Source organism: Canariomyces notabilis (assembly GCF_033297395.1).
Source record: "Canariomyces notabilis strain CBS 508.74 unplaced genomic scaffold N656scaffold_3, whole genome shotgun sequence".
NCBI classification, from domain to species: Eukaryota; Fungi; Ascomycota; class Sordariomycetes; order Sordariales; family Chaetomiaceae; genus Canariomyces; species Canariomyces notabilis.
In genome coordinates, this window is record NW_027041825.1 from 1,500,379 (window position 1) to 1,518,438 (window position 18,060).

General features: G+C 55.0%; 9 protein-coding genes across 9 annotated transcripts; 5 read left to right on the plus strand and 4 right to left on the minus strand.

Moving 5' to 3' along the window:
- Positions 1–809: 809 nt before the first annotated feature.
- N656DRAFT_409445 (uncharacterized protein) lies at positions 810–3,504 on the plus strand. Its single transcript, XM_064809560.1, has 3 exons — positions 810–1,396; positions 1,478–2,576; positions 2,633–3,504. Exons 1-3 carry the CDS (start codon positions 922–924, stop codon positions 3,342–3,344), a joined length of 2,286 nt encoding a protein of 761 aa, XP_064673515.1. The 5' UTR covers positions 810–921; the 3' UTR covers positions 3,345–3,504.
- Positions 3,505–3,664: 160 nt separating this feature from the next.
- Positions 3,665–4,803, minus strand: N656DRAFT_766211 (HAD-like protein; the record flags this gene model as incomplete). Its single annotated transcript, XM_064813464.1, has 2 exons — positions 3,665–4,715; positions 4,787–4,803. The coding sequence occupies 2 exons, from the start codon at positions 4,801–4,803 to the stop codon at positions 3,665–3,667; spliced, it is 1,068 nt and encodes a 355-aa protein (XP_064673516.1).
- Positions 4,804–5,542: 739 nt separating this feature from the next.
- N656DRAFT_834990 (uncharacterized protein) lies at positions 5,543–7,095 on the plus strand. The gene is made up of 4 exons (XM_064818740.1): positions 5,543–5,825; positions 5,910–6,765; positions 6,835–6,988; positions 7,048–7,095. The coding sequence occupies exons 1-2, from the start codon at positions 5,697–5,699 to the stop codon at positions 6,672–6,674; spliced, it is 894 nt and encodes a 297-aa protein (XP_064673517.1). The 5' UTR covers positions 5,543–5,696; the 3' UTR covers positions 6,675–6,765; positions 6,835–6,988; positions 7,048–7,095.
- Positions 7,096–7,301: 206 nt separating this feature from the next.
- On the plus strand, positions 7,302–9,438 carry N656DRAFT_725794 (NMD3-domain-containing protein). The gene is made up of 3 exons (XM_064812563.1): positions 7,302–7,728; positions 7,784–7,852; positions 7,909–9,438. The coding sequence occupies exons 1-3, from the start codon at positions 7,667–7,669 to the stop codon at positions 9,338–9,340; spliced, it is 1,563 nt and encodes a 520-aa protein (XP_064673518.1). The 5' UTR covers positions 7,302–7,666; the 3' UTR covers positions 9,341–9,438.
- An 887-nt stretch (positions 9,439–10,325) lies between these two features.
- On the minus strand, positions 10,326–11,732 carry N656DRAFT_827047 (Pre-rRNA-processing protein ESF2). The gene is made up of 2 exons (XM_064818495.1): positions 10,917–11,732; positions 10,326–10,857 (listed from the first exon to the last, which is right to left on the minus strand). Exons 1-2 carry the CDS (start codon positions 11,570–11,572, stop codon positions 10,518–10,520), a joined length of 996 nt encoding a protein of 331 aa, XP_064673519.1. The 5' UTR covers positions 11,573–11,732; the 3' UTR covers positions 10,326–10,517.
- A 185-nt stretch (positions 11,733–11,917) lies between these two features.
- Positions 11,918–13,428, plus strand: N656DRAFT_702798 (aldehyde dehydrogenase; the record flags this gene model as incomplete). The annotated part of the gene is made up of 3 exons (XM_064811050.1): positions 11,918–12,322; positions 12,376–13,260; positions 13,315–13,428. The coding sequence occupies 3 exons, from the start codon at positions 11,918–11,920 to the stop codon at positions 13,426–13,428; spliced, it is 1,404 nt and encodes a 467-aa protein (XP_064673520.1).
- Positions 13,429–13,564: 136 nt separating this feature from the next.
- N656DRAFT_409702 (uncharacterized protein) lies at positions 13,565–14,668 on the plus strand. The gene is made up of 3 exons (XM_064809561.1): positions 13,565–13,781; positions 13,849–14,452; positions 14,523–14,668. Exons 1-2 carry the CDS (start codon positions 13,701–13,703, stop codon positions 14,419–14,421), a joined length of 654 nt encoding a protein of 217 aa, XP_064673521.1. The 5' UTR covers positions 13,565–13,700; the 3' UTR covers positions 14,422–14,452; positions 14,523–14,668.
- Positions 14,509–15,376, minus strand: N656DRAFT_775951 (uncharacterized protein). Its single transcript, XM_064814539.1, has one exon. The coding sequence runs from the start codon at positions 14,913–14,915 to the stop codon at positions 14,712–14,714; it is 204 nt and encodes a 67-aa protein (XP_064673522.1). The 5' UTR covers positions 14,916–15,376; the 3' UTR covers positions 14,509–14,711.
- A 594-nt stretch (positions 15,377–15,970) lies between these two features.
- On the minus strand, positions 15,971–17,422 carry N656DRAFT_703148 (phosphomevalonate kinase-like protein; the record flags this gene model as incomplete). Its single annotated transcript, XM_064811080.1, has 2 exons — positions 15,971–17,063; positions 17,139–17,422. The coding sequence occupies 2 exons, from the start codon at positions 17,420–17,422 to the stop codon at positions 15,971–15,973; spliced, it is 1,377 nt and encodes a 458-aa protein (XP_064673523.1).
- Between the last annotated feature and the right edge of the window lie 638 nt (positions 17,423–18,060).

Here is an 18,060-nt window from a genome sequence, read left to right on the forward strand (position 1 = left end):
AGCACGCGTGTCTCACGCCTGCTCGCTGTCGCCGTACACGAAGTGTCTGGTAAGGACATGTGTTGTATGTTTGACATCTGCAGCCACGACCAACCTCCGCATATCAAAGTTTAAATCGCTCGAGGGGAGAAGGAATTGATCCTTGAAACGAATGCTCATCAACTTGTAAGTCCTGTCGAGTATCCGTACCTTACATAGCTTGGATGCAGATTACTCTCCACAGAAGATAAGATACATGGAACGAATAGGCGCCTAACCCTGTATCTACGTCCAAGCCTGCCTACTTAAGGTTAACTTCATCCTGGACATTAAAACAATTCCAGAATGCTGTCGCATCCAGGATGCCGATCTTGATCGTTCTTGCTCAACCGTCAACGATCCCCATGCAGGGGGTTCGGAGGTCTGTGCCATGGGGTTGAGGCCATGTAACATCCCCTTGCCCTGCCTTGGACGACTGGAAGGGGAAGTGTCCTCGGCACCTCGTCTCGCCTTCCCTTCAGAGCCTCAACAGCCCCGAGATGCTTGTTTTATTTTCTTCTTTGTTTTCAAAACCAAACCTCGCTCGCAATAACATTGATTCAGCTCTGGCCCTGTCGGCTTTGAAGTTGGAGAGTTGAATGATCCTTTTTTTGCGCCGAGTTTGTCTCGCGTATCTATTTGGATCGCAGCGCAGCAGCAGCAGCAGCAACCCCAGCATTTACAGACACGACGACATGGGCCACTGAGTCTCGAGAATCGGTCCTTTTGCACTATTGCCCTGCTCAAATACATGGCTTTTTATACCTCGTCCAGCGTTCATGATCACAAGATCTCCTACTCAAACCCGGAGTGTGTGTCAACGGCAGAGGCAACGACCCAGGAACGAGATTGACTTTTCAAGCACCTGGCCAGCCAGACAATTCGGTCCTCACGACGAACAACATGGACCTTGGTCGACGGCGTCAACCACTCCACGCAGCCGCCGACCTTCACACCCGGCTGCGCCTGGAATCTGCGTACCCCGAGCTTGCGGAGCGGGCCTCGTCGCTCACGGCACCTAGCCTCACCAGCCATCCTTCAGGGGTGCGATCCAATGTTGTACCGGCGAAGCGGAAGGGGTTGCCTAGGGCTCGTCTGCATACACCAACGCATTCGCGGACGGTTAGCAGTGCTGGCAGCGACCCTAGGACTGAGCAGGGCTCTTCGATGAGTCCCACAGTTGGCGGTTCGAAGGCTAAGCGGGTCCGAACGGGCTGTCTTACATGTCGTGAACGCCACCTCAAGTGTGATGAGGCCGTGCCGGATTGCAACAATTGTCGCAGGAGCAACCGTGAGTGTAAGCGCGGGCTGCGTCTAAACTTCATCGACATCCAGGTCAAGGATCTCCCCAAAGCTGCCCCAACTGACGAATGGCTAGGTGAGTTGTGACTCCAGCTGACCCTCCTCTCTGACAAGATATCGCAGAAGAGCGGGCTGTAAGATGCTGATTTCACTTTAGTCGAGATCCAGGATGAATCGCGCCAGATTGCATCCGAGTACAAAGGGGGACTAAGCCGGTACCCCAACCCGGCGGAGGATCCAGATGCGGATGCGGCCAGCGAGCCGGCTTCCGATGGAGCAAGCGATCTGTTCCTGACAGCCCCGTTAGTCGCACCGACGCCACAGTTGGGATCAAGTCAGGTTCCAGTCAGAGGCCTCATCACGCCACCCATTGATGTCGCAAGCGAGCGCGACTACATAGACTCTGAACACGAAATCCGATTTCTGCAGGCCTTCGTCGATGGTGTGGCGGTATGGATGGACTTACTGGCCAAGGACCAACATTTTACGGACCATGTTCCGTATATGGCGCTCAAGTCGTCTATGCTACTCAACGCCTTGCTGGCATGCGGTGCCAGACACTTATCCTCCTTAGGGTCACCTGGCGATGAAGATGGCGCCCCGTATTACGACGCAGCCACGGCGCTGCTGCGGCGTAAGCTCCAAGACCCAGATTGCAACAGGGACGAATGTGCTGTTGCATCTGTTCTCCTGGATGTGTATGTGATCATGGGCAAGGACTCAGAACTGGCCACAGATCGTCTTGTCGATACACGGTCGTGGATCCGCAGGTGTGGATGGGACGCAGCATCAGGAGGTATTGGATCGTCGTGTTTCTGGGTCAACATTTGCTTGGAGGTGCTCAGCTGCGTCTGCTCTGGGCAGCAGACGGCTTGGGACCCGGATCAATGGGGATTGGATCTCGAGTTTGTCCAGGAAACATCGGGGAGCAGCAGCCAGAGCGTGGTAGGAAACGATGAGTTGCCAAATTATCGCCGCAACGTTGGCGGTCACACCCTCAATGACGGTGCGGACGAGGAAATCTGGTTGCAACGCATCTTCTATGTCCTGGCCAAAGTTGCCAATTTTCATGCTGATACCTCTCAGCCCCAAGGGTCGTTCCCGCACGACGAGCAAGTCCGTCAGCAGAGCAGGCTCTCTGAGTGGAACAGACTCAAGGCCATGTGTGACGCCTGGAACCGCAAATGTCCAAGGTCGATGCGTCCTTACGGCTACTCGCCCACACCATCGGCCAAGTCTCTGTTTCCTAACGTATGGTAGGTCAAGCTCAGGTCCATGTCCTTACTTGAATTAAGCACTGATCACTCTACAGGCTGATCAAGCGCTCGGCCAAACTCGGGCGCATGTTCTATCACACCGCCCTGTGCCTCCTAGCACAAGTCAGTCCGCTCAGCCCACCTGGCAGCATGGAGAACCGTACACTACTGGAGCACCACGCCCACCACGTTTGCGGCATAATGGCACACACAGACGATTGCGCCGTGGCCACGGTGGCCGTCCGCGGCTTGGCCATCACCAGCGCTGTACTAGTCGACCGGCGCGAGCAGAACGAGGTACTGGCGATTCTCGAGCGAATCGCTACACAGACGGGATGGCGGCCTGGGATGCTTGTGGCCCACCTGAGGAGAGCTTGGGGCTGGGGAAGCGGGGCGGACACTTTCTCCTTGTCACCCAGCCTAGGCTCTCTTCCCCCAATTTCTGCAGCCGAGCTCTCGAGGAGGAGTGACCTCCAGAGCGGCATGGCAGATATAGACGGAGGAGGGATGATGACCGAACCGAGTATGAAGCTAGGATGGAACTGTCCGAGGCATTCCTCTTCATGCTCCTCTGCATCCTCCTCCTCCTTATCTACAGCAGCGGTGTCTGTCTCGCAACCGCAACCGCCTCTGGGAAAGACACACTTGACGCCTCCACCTGCGCCATCCCCAAGTGAGTCTGCCCACCCAGGTGATCCCTACCAGGGATTCTATGAGCCAAACCCATTGAATGGGTTGCATGGGCCACAAGGACTTTGGATGGGATAAGCGATCTCTTCCTGGAGAAGGAATCCCATCGGGCGGTTCAGGTGACTTGATTGTCTTTATTTCGTTTCTCAAAGACGCCACATAATGCGAGATACCCAATGAACATTATTGTACCAATCAACATTATCTTCACATGGACCAGGCACCTCACAGCATAGCTTCTTTTGGATTGACCAAAATAATAGCTGCTCTCGAGTCTAAGAGTCTAAGATTAGGGGGTGTGCCCAGGCCAGCTAGGCTAAGTCTACTCTAATCTACCGTGTCTCCGAGTGCTCCCCTCTATGATCTATGGTTTCTAGGTCTTTGTCGGTTGGGTATCTCTACTTTCTGGGGTTCCTATGCCGCAGTCGAAACTTGACGCAACAGAAACCAGAACTTCCCGGCGATGGAGATCTCCTAGGCCGCAGCCGTCCCGCCCACCGAGACGCAGGCCTGCTCTCCACGACCTGCACCACCTCCCCATCCTCAATTCTCCCCCCGTCCACCATCATGGCGTCCTGCCGTTCCACCTCCTTAGGCGGTACGACAATCCCATACTTTCCATACGGAAAGTCCACCAGGCTCTCCATGTACTCCGCCCACCCATCATCAACCTCCCCAAGCTGATGCGCATCAACCATCCCCGCCCCATCCCCCGTCCGCCCCGCAAGCACCAGCGCCTCGCGGCCCGCGTACTCCTTTTTCAGCATCGGATGCGGCACCCACACGACGCGCATGCCCGCGCGCCGGCCGGCTTCGACGCCCGGAACGCTGTCTTCAAAAACAAGGCACTCTTCGGGTGTGATCGGGGATTCACCGGGGGGGAGGGAATTGTTGATCGTTTGCAATGCGACAAGGTAGATGTCGGGCATGGGCTTGCCGCGCCCTGGAGGGATGCGCGGGTCGTCGCCCAGCACGCGGCGGTGGCGCTCGAAGACGCTGAAGAGGGATTCTAGGTGGGAGGTTTTGAGGCGGAAGTTGGATTCGTGGGCGGAGGTGGCTAACGCGATGTGCACCCTGTGCGGTGGCCTAACGTTGCTGGTGCCGTTGGTGGTGGGCTGTTGTCCGTGAGAGTCCCAGTAGCGGGTGCGGCAGAGGTTGCGGAGGAGCCCGGGCACGCCGGCAAGGGGCTGGGTGTCGGGGAATACCTGCGCCTGCAGGGCGTAGTACTCCTCTTTGTACTCTTCGAGGGAGATGGGCAGCTGCGCCCAGTCGTGGAAGAGCTTGGTCGAGGCGGGCCCCGGGCGGCCCTGCAGTTTGGCCTTGATGCTCCATGGCAGGCTGGGCCGGTTGTACTTGGATAGGATTTGGTTTTGGCAGTATGTGTACCGGTCCTCTGTGTCGAGCAAGAGTCCGTCCATGTCGAACAGGCAGGCACGGACAGGGGGGAAGCTGGAGTAAACATGTTAGTGGAGAAGGTCAGGGGTGAAAAAAGGGGGAGGGGGGATGGAGGAGTCTCTTACTCAGTTCGGGGAGCCATTGTACTTAGCTGTGGTAGTAATGCTAGTATATACTACTGTGTGAAGTGTAAAAGACAAAATATAGGAAATGCGGTACTAGTCTCTAGAGAATGGACAATAAGAAGCAAACAGGTTCGTGAAATGCCCACCAGGGGTACTGTTATATACGTAGCAGAAGAAGAACTCTGTGGTTCCTTGGGAATTGGAAGTCGTGACTTGATGCTCTGGTCTGAGTTACACCGACACGAGAGAGGATACGAACAGCATTTATACACGAGAAGGTTCATCCAGCCCGGGGCCGCCCCCGAGGAACGAGGATAAAGATATCGAGGGGACCGTGGCGATATCGAGGTTGAACAAAGGGGAGAACAGCTTGCGGGAGCTCCCCTGGCTGCGGGGCATTTAGCTCTTTGGGTTGCTAATTACAGGTACAGTACATACATACCTCTGTATACCGCCAGTACCTTGGGGAGACAGGGGCAAGCCATTTTCTAATCCGGGCAGCTTCATTGTTCATTGTTCAGTCGTCTTGGACTCTTGGTTAATCCTGCACGCTGCTGTTGATGATGCTAAAGCATGCAAGATCCTCGGCCCGTCTGACACCTACCACGGGGGCTGCAGGATACCTAACTTAGCTAATTCACCCGGGATCGGTCGTCTGATGTTTGGTGTTGACATTTGATACTGTAGCTGGACAGACTGCCCAATCGCATGCACTACCTTGGGGAGGAGGGGACCTAATTAGGCGGGTGAACCGTGCACGATCGGTGAGCATGTGAAATGCAAGCATTGATGTTGATAAATCGTGGGGCATTGTTTGTACCGAAGAGAGAACTGAAGATAAAGAATTCTCTAGGCACAAAGGGCACAACACTGTTCCTTAACTCGCAAAGCCTCATCCACTTCCATTACCATGGCAATCAATGACGACAAGGCCGAGGCTCGGGCAACTACGGATTCTGGACGACCGTCGAAGCAAGCCAATGATGACGATGCAGACGAGGGTGCCCAGCTGGAGAGGTTCTCCCCCGAGGACGAGGCGGTAAGTCCTTTGACTTGAAGTCTTGACTTCCGGCTCGGCGCTTTGTCCTACCGGGACGGGAGGCTGAGTTCCCACGCTGCACAGTCCATGGTAGCCGAGTCCAATTTGCACAAGACCGAAGCGAACGCGCTCTTCTCATCAGGCAAATACGATGCTGCGATCACCAAGTACGACGAGGCCCTTGCTGTGTGCCCAAACTACCTGGACTACGAACTGGCCGTTCTGCGATCCAACATTGCCGCGTGCCATCTGAAGCTAGAAGAATGGAAGGAAGCCGTCAACAACGCCACTACTGCGCTCGACTGCCTCGACCGCCTGGAGAAGCAGAGCAACGACGATAAGAAGAGCAAGGCTGAAGAGTCAATGCCTACCAAAGACGATTCTACCGAGGCGGAGGAGGAAATTGTCAGTGCTGGCGCCGCCAAGGCAGGGCCGGCGGTCCAATCCGAGTCCGACAGCGCCTCAAAATTGGCGGCCCGGCGAAAGCGTCAAGAGGATATTGCCAGGATAAGATCCAAGGCGCTGATGCGACGCGCGCGCGCGAGGAGCGAGCTAGGCGGCTGGTCGAACCTGGAGGGCGCAATCGAGGACTACAAGCGATTGGCGGGCATGGGGAATCTCTCGCCGGCTGATAGGAAGATTGTCCAGGCGCAGCTCTGGGCATTGCCGCCTCGTGCCAAGGAAGCTCAGGAAAAGGAGACAGCCGAGATGTGGGCCAAACTCAAGGACCTGGGCAACGGGCTGCTCAAGCCGTTCGGGCTGAGTACGGACAGTTTCAAGATGGTCAAGGATGAGAAGACGGGGGGTTACAGCATGAGCTTTCAGGGCGGGGGCGGGAGCAAGACGTAAGGTTGTATGTTTGGCCAGCCATGGCATGCTCTAGAGGCCCTTGGCCCGTTCTCAGAGCCTGCCCGTATATCAGAGTTGCAGACATAGGGAGGTAGGTGTCTACCACGGATAATTTGCTTGGGTGATTCATCAGCAGACTTGCACTAACGTCAATGTCAAGCGTGATGTACCTATAGGGTGTGCTAGCCAATGGTTTGGTAGCCGCATCCACCGACACTGCGCGGTCTACCGCAAATACCTACTCGATAGAAGGAAACGCTAGAATCGGCGCTACTGCAGCCAGGCCTCCGACCATTCAACGACAGCCAACCAAGGTACGCCTTTACCCACTTTTTATCATCGTGGTCGAATTGAAACTGAGGGAGGATCTGAGAGCCGGAGAGAGCTTGGCAGAGCAGTCGCGCAGAATCTAGATGTCGCTAGCTGTAATAGGTTTAGCGTTTCCTTCTATCGAGTGAGTATTGACGGTAGAGGGCAACACCGACATACCGGCCTGAACGGGATTAAGAGAGCCCGGGCTTCAAAGCAAGCCATGAGGTAGTATTGACTTGAATCAGATTCTGGATTCCCTACATAGAAGACTTATCCTCATCTATCATTCATGTGTAAGTCCTACTCACTGAGCGACCTCTACGAAGTGCTCATGTAGGTAAGGTGCTTGTACCTAACTGAGGTACAATACCCCCAGGGTACGTATCCCCTAGAGGCTGTTGGCACGTGCGCGGCAGGGGTCAGCAACAAAGATCTCGTTGCCAAGCCCCGTTGAAGAGTGGGTCTTTAACCCCACCGATTTGATAAGCTGCTTATCAACCAGCGCGGGGCGAATTTCATCCAAAATTCCATGAGTTTACAAAAGTTGCCCGTCTGCCTCTGCTTAAGAAGGCACTGTCGCCAACTCCTGCAATCGCAAGACATTATCACACCGCGAAGTGTTGTTGTCAGGTCCGGATACTCACCAAACCGAATACTAGCAAGTCCGATATACGCCCGCTATGGATCTCGACGCCCCCATGGGCATGGCCCCGTTGATGGGCACTGCGCGCACCGGCGCTACGTGAGTGTCCTGCGCTTGCTCTTACGACGTGGGCAAATCCTAACACTTCTGCCAGAATCCTTTGCTGCAACTGCGGCGCTCCTATTGATGGTACGGCCTCTGCCGGTGCCATGTGCTATGACTGGTGCGTACTTGCCCAACGGTGGTGGCCACCCTGCGGCCCGACTGACCTCATCCCAGCATCAAATCCACCGTCGATATCTCCCAAGGCATTCAACGAGAGGGTACCTTGCACTTCTGCCGCGACTGCGATCGATGGCTTCTTCCCCCTGCAAGCTGGGTGTCAGCTGCCCCCGAATCTCGAGAGCTTCTATCGCTGTGCCTGAAACGCTTGCGGAATTTGGGCAAAGTTCGGATTATCGACGCCCGCTTCGTCTGGACAGAGCCTCATTCACGGCGCATCAAAGTCAAGATTACCGTTCAAGATTCGGTCGCCGACGGTGTCTTGATGCAGCAGAGCTTCGAGGTGGTCTATGTCGTAGCACATCAACAATGCCGCGAATGTGCCAAGTCGTACACGGCCAACGTCTGGCGGGCGGCGGTGCAGGTGCGGCAGAAGGTGACACACAAGAGGACGTTCCTCCTCCTGGAGCAGTTAATCCTCAAGCACCAGGCCCATCGGGACACGATAAACATCAAGGAAGAGAAGGACGGCATCGACTTCTTCTTCGCGCAAAGGAACCAGGCCGAAGCCTTCATTCACTTCCTCAAATCAGTGGTGCCAATCAACGTCAAAGACTCGAGGCACTTGATTTCGGCAGATACCCACACAGGCAACAAGCAATACAAGTTCACATACTCGGCTGAGATCGTCCCAATATGTAGGGAGGATCTAGTAGCGCTGCCTCTGAAGCTCGCGAAACAGATAGGCAACATCTCGCCGCTCGTCCTCTGCTGGCGGATAGGCACATCAGTCAACCTTATCGACCCAAACACGCTTCAGACTGCCGAACTCAGCTCGGACGTCTACTGGAGGGCACCGTTCCAGCCACTCGCTGGCTCAACCGATCTGGTCGAGTTTATTGTCATGGATATCGAGCCTACAGGGCAGCGCAAGGGAAAATGGCTGCTCTCCGAGGTCCAGGTAGCCCGGGCATCGGACTTGGGCGTCAACGACAACACATACTTTGTGAGGACACACATTGGTCACCTGCTGCGGCCCGGGGACTCCGTTTTAGGGTACATGCTCACCGGGACCAACTTCAACTCGTCGGCGCTCGACGCCATCGAGGAGTCGCGGGCATACGGGTCCACCATACCCGACGTGGTGTTGGTCAAGAAGCATTATCCCAACCGGCGCAAGAATAGGAGGCGCAACTGGAAGCTCAAGCGCATGGCCAAAGACGAGGGCGAGCTGCTGCCCAAGGCGGCCGACCAGGAGCGCCTCGAGGCCGAGTACGAGATGTTCCTCCGGGATGTGGAAGAGGATGAGGAGCTGCGCGCCGCGCTGGCGTTGTACAAGAACACAAAGAAGAAGAAGCCGCAGGAAGCGGATGCCATGAGTATTGCCGAGACGGAGATGACTGCTGGGGAGGACGATGGGCCCAAGATCAACATGGATGAGCTGCTTGATGACTTTGACGAGCTGGATATTCAGGATAATGAGGCCTGATGGGGTGTCAGGAAGGCTTGTGGGTCGGTCGGGTCAAAGCTGTAGCTTATACTTAGATGGTAACTAACGACTCTACTGCCCATATCGAAGCTCCTGACCTTTAAGAAGTACACTCACTACATGGGAATTCTGCCATTGATGCTTGATTATCGACGGGCTGAGTATTTATATGGCTTCTCGCCGCCACGCTTTGCCTGCATGTCATCGCAGATCATGCACCAGAAGCAGGGTCGCCATCACCCCTTGCGAGAAGTCAACAATTTTGTGATTGCACATAAAGTATCACATATTACAGCTCTGTTGCCCCCTCGTATGAGGCACACTTGGCGGATTGGAAATCGGGGTATACTTTCAACCTCATGGGGTGGGAGTCTTCAACAGGACGATGTTCATCATAGTATATTTTCAAGAGATGATTCATATCCGAAGAAAATGCCTGGCTGTAGAAGTGGAACGCAAACCGAGAAGAGGCAAGAGAAGGCAAATGAGCAAAAGAAATGGTGGTTGATCGAGGGATCGAACCTACAAAAAAGAGGGTATGAGCCTGGGCAGAAGTTTGGGACTGTAACACCCGTCGACCAGAGCCTGTCCAGGGATTTTCTCAACCCTGCGCTTGGAACCGCTACGCTTGGAACCGCTACGCCACAACGCCGTTGGATTGGAAGCGTAGCGGTTCCTGTTGAGGGCCTGGGACCGAGAACTTGCCTATATACCTCCTCCCTACACTACCCACAATCCACCTCCTTCCCTGCCCTGCTTTTCATCCCGTCAACCCGCATATTTGTCCCAGTAGAGTTCGTCAGAACACATTCATTTTGCTTGCTCTTAACTTGGGAAGTTGAATGCTCTCGGTACATGACGCCTTGCTCTTTGCCTCGCTAGATGCCTTGAGAATTCAGCAAGTCCAACCCATACATTTCAGATCAGTATAACGCGCCACCCCCCCCCCCCCCCCCCCCCCCCCCCCCCCCCCACCCAACTTCTCCCTCCAACTTCTCAGAGCGATGAGGTTCCATGACTGGCAACATTCTGGCCTGAACAAGCTCGATTGCAAAGAAGCAGCGCTATGCTTGGGTATAATTACGTACACAAGTCAAAATGAGTAGGCAAATGTCTGACAAGAGACGGAATCCAGATTCCAGAACCTATCCTTCCTTGTTCCACACGCCAAGTCAGGTCAGAAGATCTTACTAAGAACTCTCTGGACTTGCTCGGGTTGCTCGTCTTGTTTCCTCTTCTTTGCCAGCGGTATTTGTTTGAACGTCCGTCTTCTCTCTTGCGTAGTCCCGCCGTTAGCCACACCAGCCCCATCCGCGGCCCCCTCCTCCTCCTCCACGTCTCCCTTGGAGAGCTTTTTCCTCTTCGCGGCAGCCTTGGCCTGTATGCCGTTGAGAACCTTGGCCCGCTCGACGTTCCGAACGAATTCCTTGTTCTCCCGGGTCGTCCTGCTGATTTCGGCGCGCATTCTGCTGGCACGCTCGGCGTTCTCGGCAGCGATTTGTTCTGTTAAGTGGTGCCTAGAGCGATGGGAGGTCAGTTTCGTCCTGGTTTTAACTAGCAAAAGATCCAAACACACCATTTGAAACCCTTCAGGTACTTCAGCGCCCACACATCGTCGCGGTACCAGCTGGATTTCTTGCCGCCAATGGTTTGCGCGTTGAGCAGGTCGCATGCCTTCTTGGCGTCCTTCTTCTTCACAAATTCCACCCACCCCTCGGTGTAGCACCGCTTCTTGTTGCCCCCGTTGCGGACGCGGCGGCTGTGCTCGGCGGGGTCCTCGGGCGTTAGGAAGATTCTGTTGATCTTCCCGTAGGGCTCAAGAAGTGATCGTAGTTTTTGAGGCTTCATGAAGGGTGGGATTCTTGACAGGTAGACTACGCCAGACTTTTTGATGGCCGCCTCAGTCGCAACGAGGTTCTTCTTGGTAATTGGTCTTGTGATGTCGGGGAGTTCCAGCTTTTGGCTCTTGGGCAATTGGCTCGTCCCATCCTGTTCGCTCGGCTTTCCGTCCTCACTCAAGTTTTTCTTGGATTCAGTATCGTCGCCCTCTCCCAATTCTGCACCATCAGCATCGCTCTCGTCCGGCTCGGCATCACTGTCGGGGACCTCCACTCTCTGACGCTTTGCACTTCGGCCTCCTTTCTGTAAGTCATCGTCGGAGTCGTAGTCGCGGCCCACATCGTCGTCGCTGTCGCCAGCGTCAAGGAATTCGTTTCGGTTGCTGGAAGACATGCTCAAGGTATTGCGGTCACGGAAGAAACTGTTCGAGCCAAGAGACTGACGTTGGAATTGGCTGTCCAGGGCGACACCCGAAAATTGGTCGATAAGTTCTGGCCCCGCTCTTATCTTATCGATGCTTATCTTATCACAATCTCCATAGACCGAAGATCGGAGACGGGGGGGCATGGATCCATTGCTGCCGCAGTTACCCGTTACATTAATTGGGATAGGGGAGGAGGGGATGATAGGGCGACCTAACTTCACCTAAGCAACGTTTCTCCTCCTAAGATTCATATCAAATTTCCACCTTAGAGTTGGAAACCACATAGCAGCACATTAACCCTTACTTCACGCGCCATGTCTGTCGAGGTGATCACGACCATATCCCCCACAACCGACGAGCCTATCCTCGTACGCAACGGCATCTCGGCGACGGAGCTCGAGGAGCTCCCCAAGAATGCAGTCCAAGCCTTCGAGTCATGGCGGGCAACCCCGCTGAGCAAACGACAGGAAATCATCAAGAGCGCTCTCAAGATCCTCGACAAAAAGAAGGATGAGCTGGCCACAGAGCTCACCGTCCAGATGGGCCGTCCCATTGCCTACACAGCCAAGGAAATTGCCACGGCCATCAAGAGGTCAGAGTATCTCCTCAAGATTAGCGACGAGGTTCTGCAGGATACGCCGGGAGAGGCAGAGAAGGGCTTCAGGAGGTTTATCCGCAAAGTTCCCGTGGGGCCCGTCCTCATCATCTTTGCCTGGAACGTAGGTGCGCCTTAGCAGGATGCCCGGAGGCACAATCGCTGACAAAGTGCTAGTATCCATATTTAATCCTCGTCAATGCCTTGATACCAGCACTCCTGTGCGGCAACTCGGTCATCCTCAAGCCCTCTCCTCAGACGCCCACCGTCGTCGAGCAGGTAGCCAAAGCCTTCACAGAGGCGGGATTGCCCAACGGGGTGATACAATACTTCCACTCCGGCTCGCCCACTATCATCGAGTCCATTGTCCGAAATCCCAAGGTCGCCCTGGTCTGTTTCACCGGCTCAGTAGCAGGCGGTTTGGCCGTTCAAGGCGCTGCGTCAGATCGCATCGTCAATGTCGGCTTGGAGCTTGGGGGAAAAGACCCCGCATATGTTCGTGGAGATGTCGACATTGCATGGGCAGCCGAAGAAATCGTTGACGGCGCTGTTTTCAACTCGGGACAAAGCTGCTGCTCCATCGAGCGCGTTTATGTGGATGAAACGATCCATGATGAATTCATCTCTGCTGTCCAAAACGTTCTCAAGGGATACAAGCTCGGGGATCCCCTTGACAAAGACACGCACCTCGGTCCAGTAATCTCAAAGCGGTCAAAGGAAACCATTCACACCCACATCAAGGACGCATTGGACAAGGGTGCGACTGACGCCACGCCCGCGAACGACACGTTCACTAATCTTCCTGAGCGAGGGAACTTCGTTGCACCGACCCTGCTTATAAACGTGGACCATAATATGACAGTCATGAAAGACGAAACCTTTGGACCCGTCATTCCGGTCATGAAGGTGAAGAGTGACGAGGAGGCAGTGAGGCTAATGAATGACAGCGAATTTGGCTTGACAGCTAGCATATGGACAAAAGACACGGAGAAGGGCTATGAGTTGTGCAATGAAATTGAGGCCGGTACCGTTTTCGTCAATCGTTGCGATTTCCCCAGTCCGGTAAGTTGGACATTGGATCCTGCGCTGTTGAATGCTGCTGACACAGACATGCAGGATCTGGCTTGGACAGGGTGGAAGAACTCCGGAAAAGGCGTTACTCTAAGCAGATATGGTTTTGACCAGTTTGTCAAGCTAAAGAGCTATCATTTGAAGGCCTACCCTAAATAGGGGGCATCTGGACCTTGAGCGCCACAACTGACGCAGGGAGGAATCCAGCAAGGGATCTCGTCAGCGCCGCATATGGGATTCAAGTCTAATAAATGACAGATCGTTGTATTCTCGATGAGAGAATCTCAGGTGATTGCGGCACATTCCAAAATCCTCGTCAGCGCGGTGCGGAACCGGCCTGAACGTCCCCCGGACCTGCTTCCCCTGCCGACTCACATTCCTACTCCCTAACCCTACTTCGGCCCTTTAGTTAAGGGGCACGTTCCAGAGCTATGGGATCGTCGATCCGATGCGGCGGTATTTCTCTGACATTTCCCACCCTCCCTCGGTTATGTGCCGCCAGCATTTTCTTTGTATGCCGAACCCGTGGTTTGAGTGCCATGCATCATCGGCCCAGCTTACAAAAAGGGGAACTTTCAGGAGACGGGATGGTTTGTTAATGACAAGCTCAACTCCCTCTTGCCACTCCTTTGTCCTCTTGATCCTCAGTTCTGTGTATTCGTCCCACGCTCGTTTCAGTTCGCCCATTGTGGCATCGCACTCGTTTCCATCCCGCCGGTGTCGTCGTCGTTGCAAGCCCTCGCGCTCATTACTTCATCCTTACAAATCCCGTCCTCAACTGTGGCATTGTTGTCTTGCCACGTGCCTATCCTGCGCATCCTCAGTCAGGATATCTTGATATATACAGCGAACAGAGGCCCGTCTTCTAGAGTCTGCTCGCCTCTTCCCCTCCTGCCAACCAACCCAACGGTGTCTCGAAACCCGAAGCTATCAGTATCTTTCAAATGGACACCATGGGCATGTGTTGCGACGTCAAGAAACTCTACTCTTCCGTGCAGGATATGGTCGGCCTCCGGCGCAAAGAGGCCGTCAAGCGCCCGTTGCAAATCGTCCGTCCTCAACCCCATCACGTGTTACTTCCCGCTTGAAGCAAGCACCAGTCTAACCCCCAATTCACACACCAGTCGGAACCGTACAATTTCAAAAAAGTGACTACCATCCTGCCCGGCTTCACAGAGGACGAGTACGTTACCCTTCTCTACCCACCTTTACCGTCACTCAACACTAACATGCCACCCAACCTAACCAAACAGACTCGCCGTCCTCCGCGAAAAAGCAGCCGCTTCCCGCCTCGGAGTCGCCTCCTACCACCACCACCAGCACCACCATCACCACCAGCGGGACAGAGACAGCAGCGCCGCCAGCCTCCTCCCGCTCTCCCCGCCATCATGCTCCTCTTCCCGCCTGTCCGGCCCCCTCCCTCCGCTGCCCCTGTCCCCTTCCTACTCCTCCTCCTCCTCGGCGATAGCTGCGGCAGGAGCAGGAGCATTCTCGCCCTCGCCCACAGGGACTGAATCTAGCACTGGGCCTGTGGTGGTAGCTACCGCCAGCGCCAGCGGTTCGTCTGCTGCTTCATCATCCCGAGTGGGGGGTGGTGGTGGTGGCGGCAACATGCCCGTTCCGGTCCTGCCCATGCCCATCCCCATTTCTTCGAGTAATAATAATAATAATAATAATAATAACGTGCCACATGGATGCGGGTATGGATATGGATATGGGCATGGATGTGGACATGGCAGGTCGGGCTCGTCGTCGGTCACGGTGCGGAGTACCAGTAGCAGCAGCGGGATTGCCAATTGCAAGACAGGTGGTGGTGGTGGGGTTGGGAGTAAGACGTACTCGATGAATGATCTGATGTTGCTTGGTTACGGTGGTGGTGAAGACCATCATCATGATCATCATGACGGGGGCGCCGGCGCTGGGGTGGATCTGGATATGATGGACGGTGGTATGGAGATGGAGTTTGACTTTGATTTGGAGATGGATTTTGGGTCGGCGCTTGGTCTTAGTAGTGGTGGTGGCGGTTTGGCGCTGCCGCCGTCTCCTTTTGCTCCCTTTGCGACGAGCGGGTATCATGTCGGAACGGGCACGCCGGGGTTTAGTAGGGTGGGCAGGAAGGGGAGGGGTGGGATTTGAACGGGGATTGTTGGTGGTGGGTAGGGGAGGGTGGTGTAGGGCAGGATGGTGTAGGGAAAGGGGGTTTCGAAAAGAGAAGGGAGTGTGCGAGTGGGTAAGGGTATGTCTGGGTCGTTGATTTTCATGCTTATGTTCCCCAGCCTTCTTTCGATCATTTTCATTTTCTTCTTACTTTCGCTCAGCGGGGCGTTGGTTTATACAAAGAGAACTCTGGGTATTGGTGTTGCTAGCACTCTAATGAGAGGGAAGTATGTACGGACGCACGGCTTAATACGAGCTGCTTCGGATGGCAGCTCCATTCGTTTGTTGTTGGGATAAAGGAAAGAAGATGGCTAGGAGTTGTTGTCGCTGCTGGGTGCAAGCATTGCAATGCCCACTTAGCCTCAAAAGTCTTGTTTCAATATCTAAACCTAATTGACTAAAAAGAAACCTAGCTGGGAGCAATCCAAAGCCACTTGGGCTGAAGTCCTGATTCGAACATCGCTGCTGGTTGACTCTGCGTCCGCTAATATCTCGCTCTAAGTTGAACCTGTTCTTACCTTACCCACCGCATCCTCACAAACCGTTAGTGAAGCCAGCTTCTGAACTGGTTTACATCCTCTTTCCGTATTCCTTCCGTCTCCCCCCTGACCGCCATCAGGCTGACGCGGATTCCATGCTCCTTGCTCCAGCCCTCCAGAAATTCTTTCACCTTCTGCTCCGTCTCCTTATCATCCCTCATCACCACCGCAGCAGCGTCATACCCGCCGGCACCTGGAACAACCGTCCCGTACACACCAGCCACCTTTTCCAGCGCGTCGAGCATGGCTGTCTGGCTCTCCGGCTCAATTGGCGCGCCGCTGTCCTGGCCCATCCTCCGCATCAGCTCCCGCACGGGGCGCATCGCACCCCCAATCTCGTCGGTCTTTCCCCCGCGGAGCACCTCCGCCAGTCTCTCGACGCACGCCTGCAGGCTACCGTATACCCCTGCGGCGTCGTGCGGGTGCGCGTCGCGCCAGTCGTGCACCTTCTTGACCATACCGACCGTCTGCGTGCCGCAGTCGACGTCGACCATCCGGATGGCCACGCCCGGGGGCAAGGCAACCGGGTGGATGTTGTAGTCCCAGTTGTCCTTCTCCACCCCGTCGCCAACGGTCTTGGTCACCAGACTGGCAAAACCGGCTTCCCCTGGGGCGACCCCCGGTACCAGGCTGGGGCTGAAGCGCTGGTAGACCGAGGAGCCGTAGACGGCCGTCGCCACGTCGAAGCCGCTGCCAATCTTGCCCTGCGCGGCGCAGTGCGCGAGCTGCGCCAGGTTGTGCAGAACGCGTCTGCCCGCGGGAGAGGTTATGTCGAAGGCGCGCGGGTCCATGTAGTGCGCGAGCAGAGCGGCCGTTAGTGAGGTGACGATGGCGGCTGAGGAGCCTAGTCCTGTCTTGTGCGCATCGCGCAGGGTCGTGCCGTAGTGCCTGAAGCGATGCTGGCCATCTTTGCCAGCTCCAGCGCTCGCTTCGTCGGCTGGCGAGAGCGGGCTGGAGTAGTAGTCGTTGTCGGCAAGGACGACGAAGGAGGCGGGCTTGAAACTGCCCTTGGTGCGGTCCTTATCCGCATAGGCGATGTACGTAAGGACGTAGTTGAGGGTTGTCTCTATAAAGTGGTTTGCGTCGACCGGAGGACCCCTGGTGACCTAGGTGAGCAAAATGTTCCGAAATACATACGGTGTCCTTGAGCTTGACAGGAAGGACCAAACTCACGTTTGCAGCTGAGTGACCTTAATCCCGCCGTCATTGTCAACGAGACGGTAGCCGTATCTCCAGGTGGCGTTCAAGAACTGGGGACTTTGCACGACAATCTCGGAGATGTGCACGCCCTCGCTGGTGGGTATCTCGTGGGCGAGGACATGGATCCGGGCACTGAGGCCGAACACGAGGCCCGTGTAACGGCGGTCGAGAACAATGTACCCGCCAGCCAGGAGAACCTTGCCAGGAGCCGAGACGGCAACGGTGGGGTTTCTCTCAGCTATTGTTGTGTCGGACATTTTCCTTTGGGAGCTTGTGATGGGCGGTGTTGTTGTTGTACTTGATAGGGCTGAGAGAAGATTGGTTAAGATAGGGTAGAAAAAGGGGGAATAACTTAGAACGTTGCTCGGAACTGACCGGACGATTATGAATAACTAATGGCCACAGTTGAAGCAATGTTTTGGCATCAATTGCAGTTAGCCAGGCGTTCAAGGGTTAATCATCACATTTATTGTTTTGTTTCTGTGTTTGGTTTGCTTGCTTCTACAATCAAAGGGACGGAGGCATGTGTTCGGATAGTTCTCGCCCTAAGACCTGGAGCACCAGGAGGGGTAATGCCCGGCGGCGGGGCAGGTCCTGATTGGACCATTACGGGGCATTTGAGCAAGTCGACAGGAAGCTGAGTGAGACGCATTTCATGAGTTTCTGTGATCTGGAAGGAATGATGATGTTGTTTCGACCTGATTGAGTGAGAGCGAGTCTTTGTCAATGTCATATGTACGTAAGGTCCGATGGGGAAGTAGGTAGGTGGCTGGATGGCTCATTCCTCAGCAGTCATCCTAAACGCTAATGAGGTAGGTACGAAGTACGGAATACGGATAGTGTAAGAAGAGACAGCAATTTGCATCACGCCGACATCAAGAGCAGCGGAAGCACA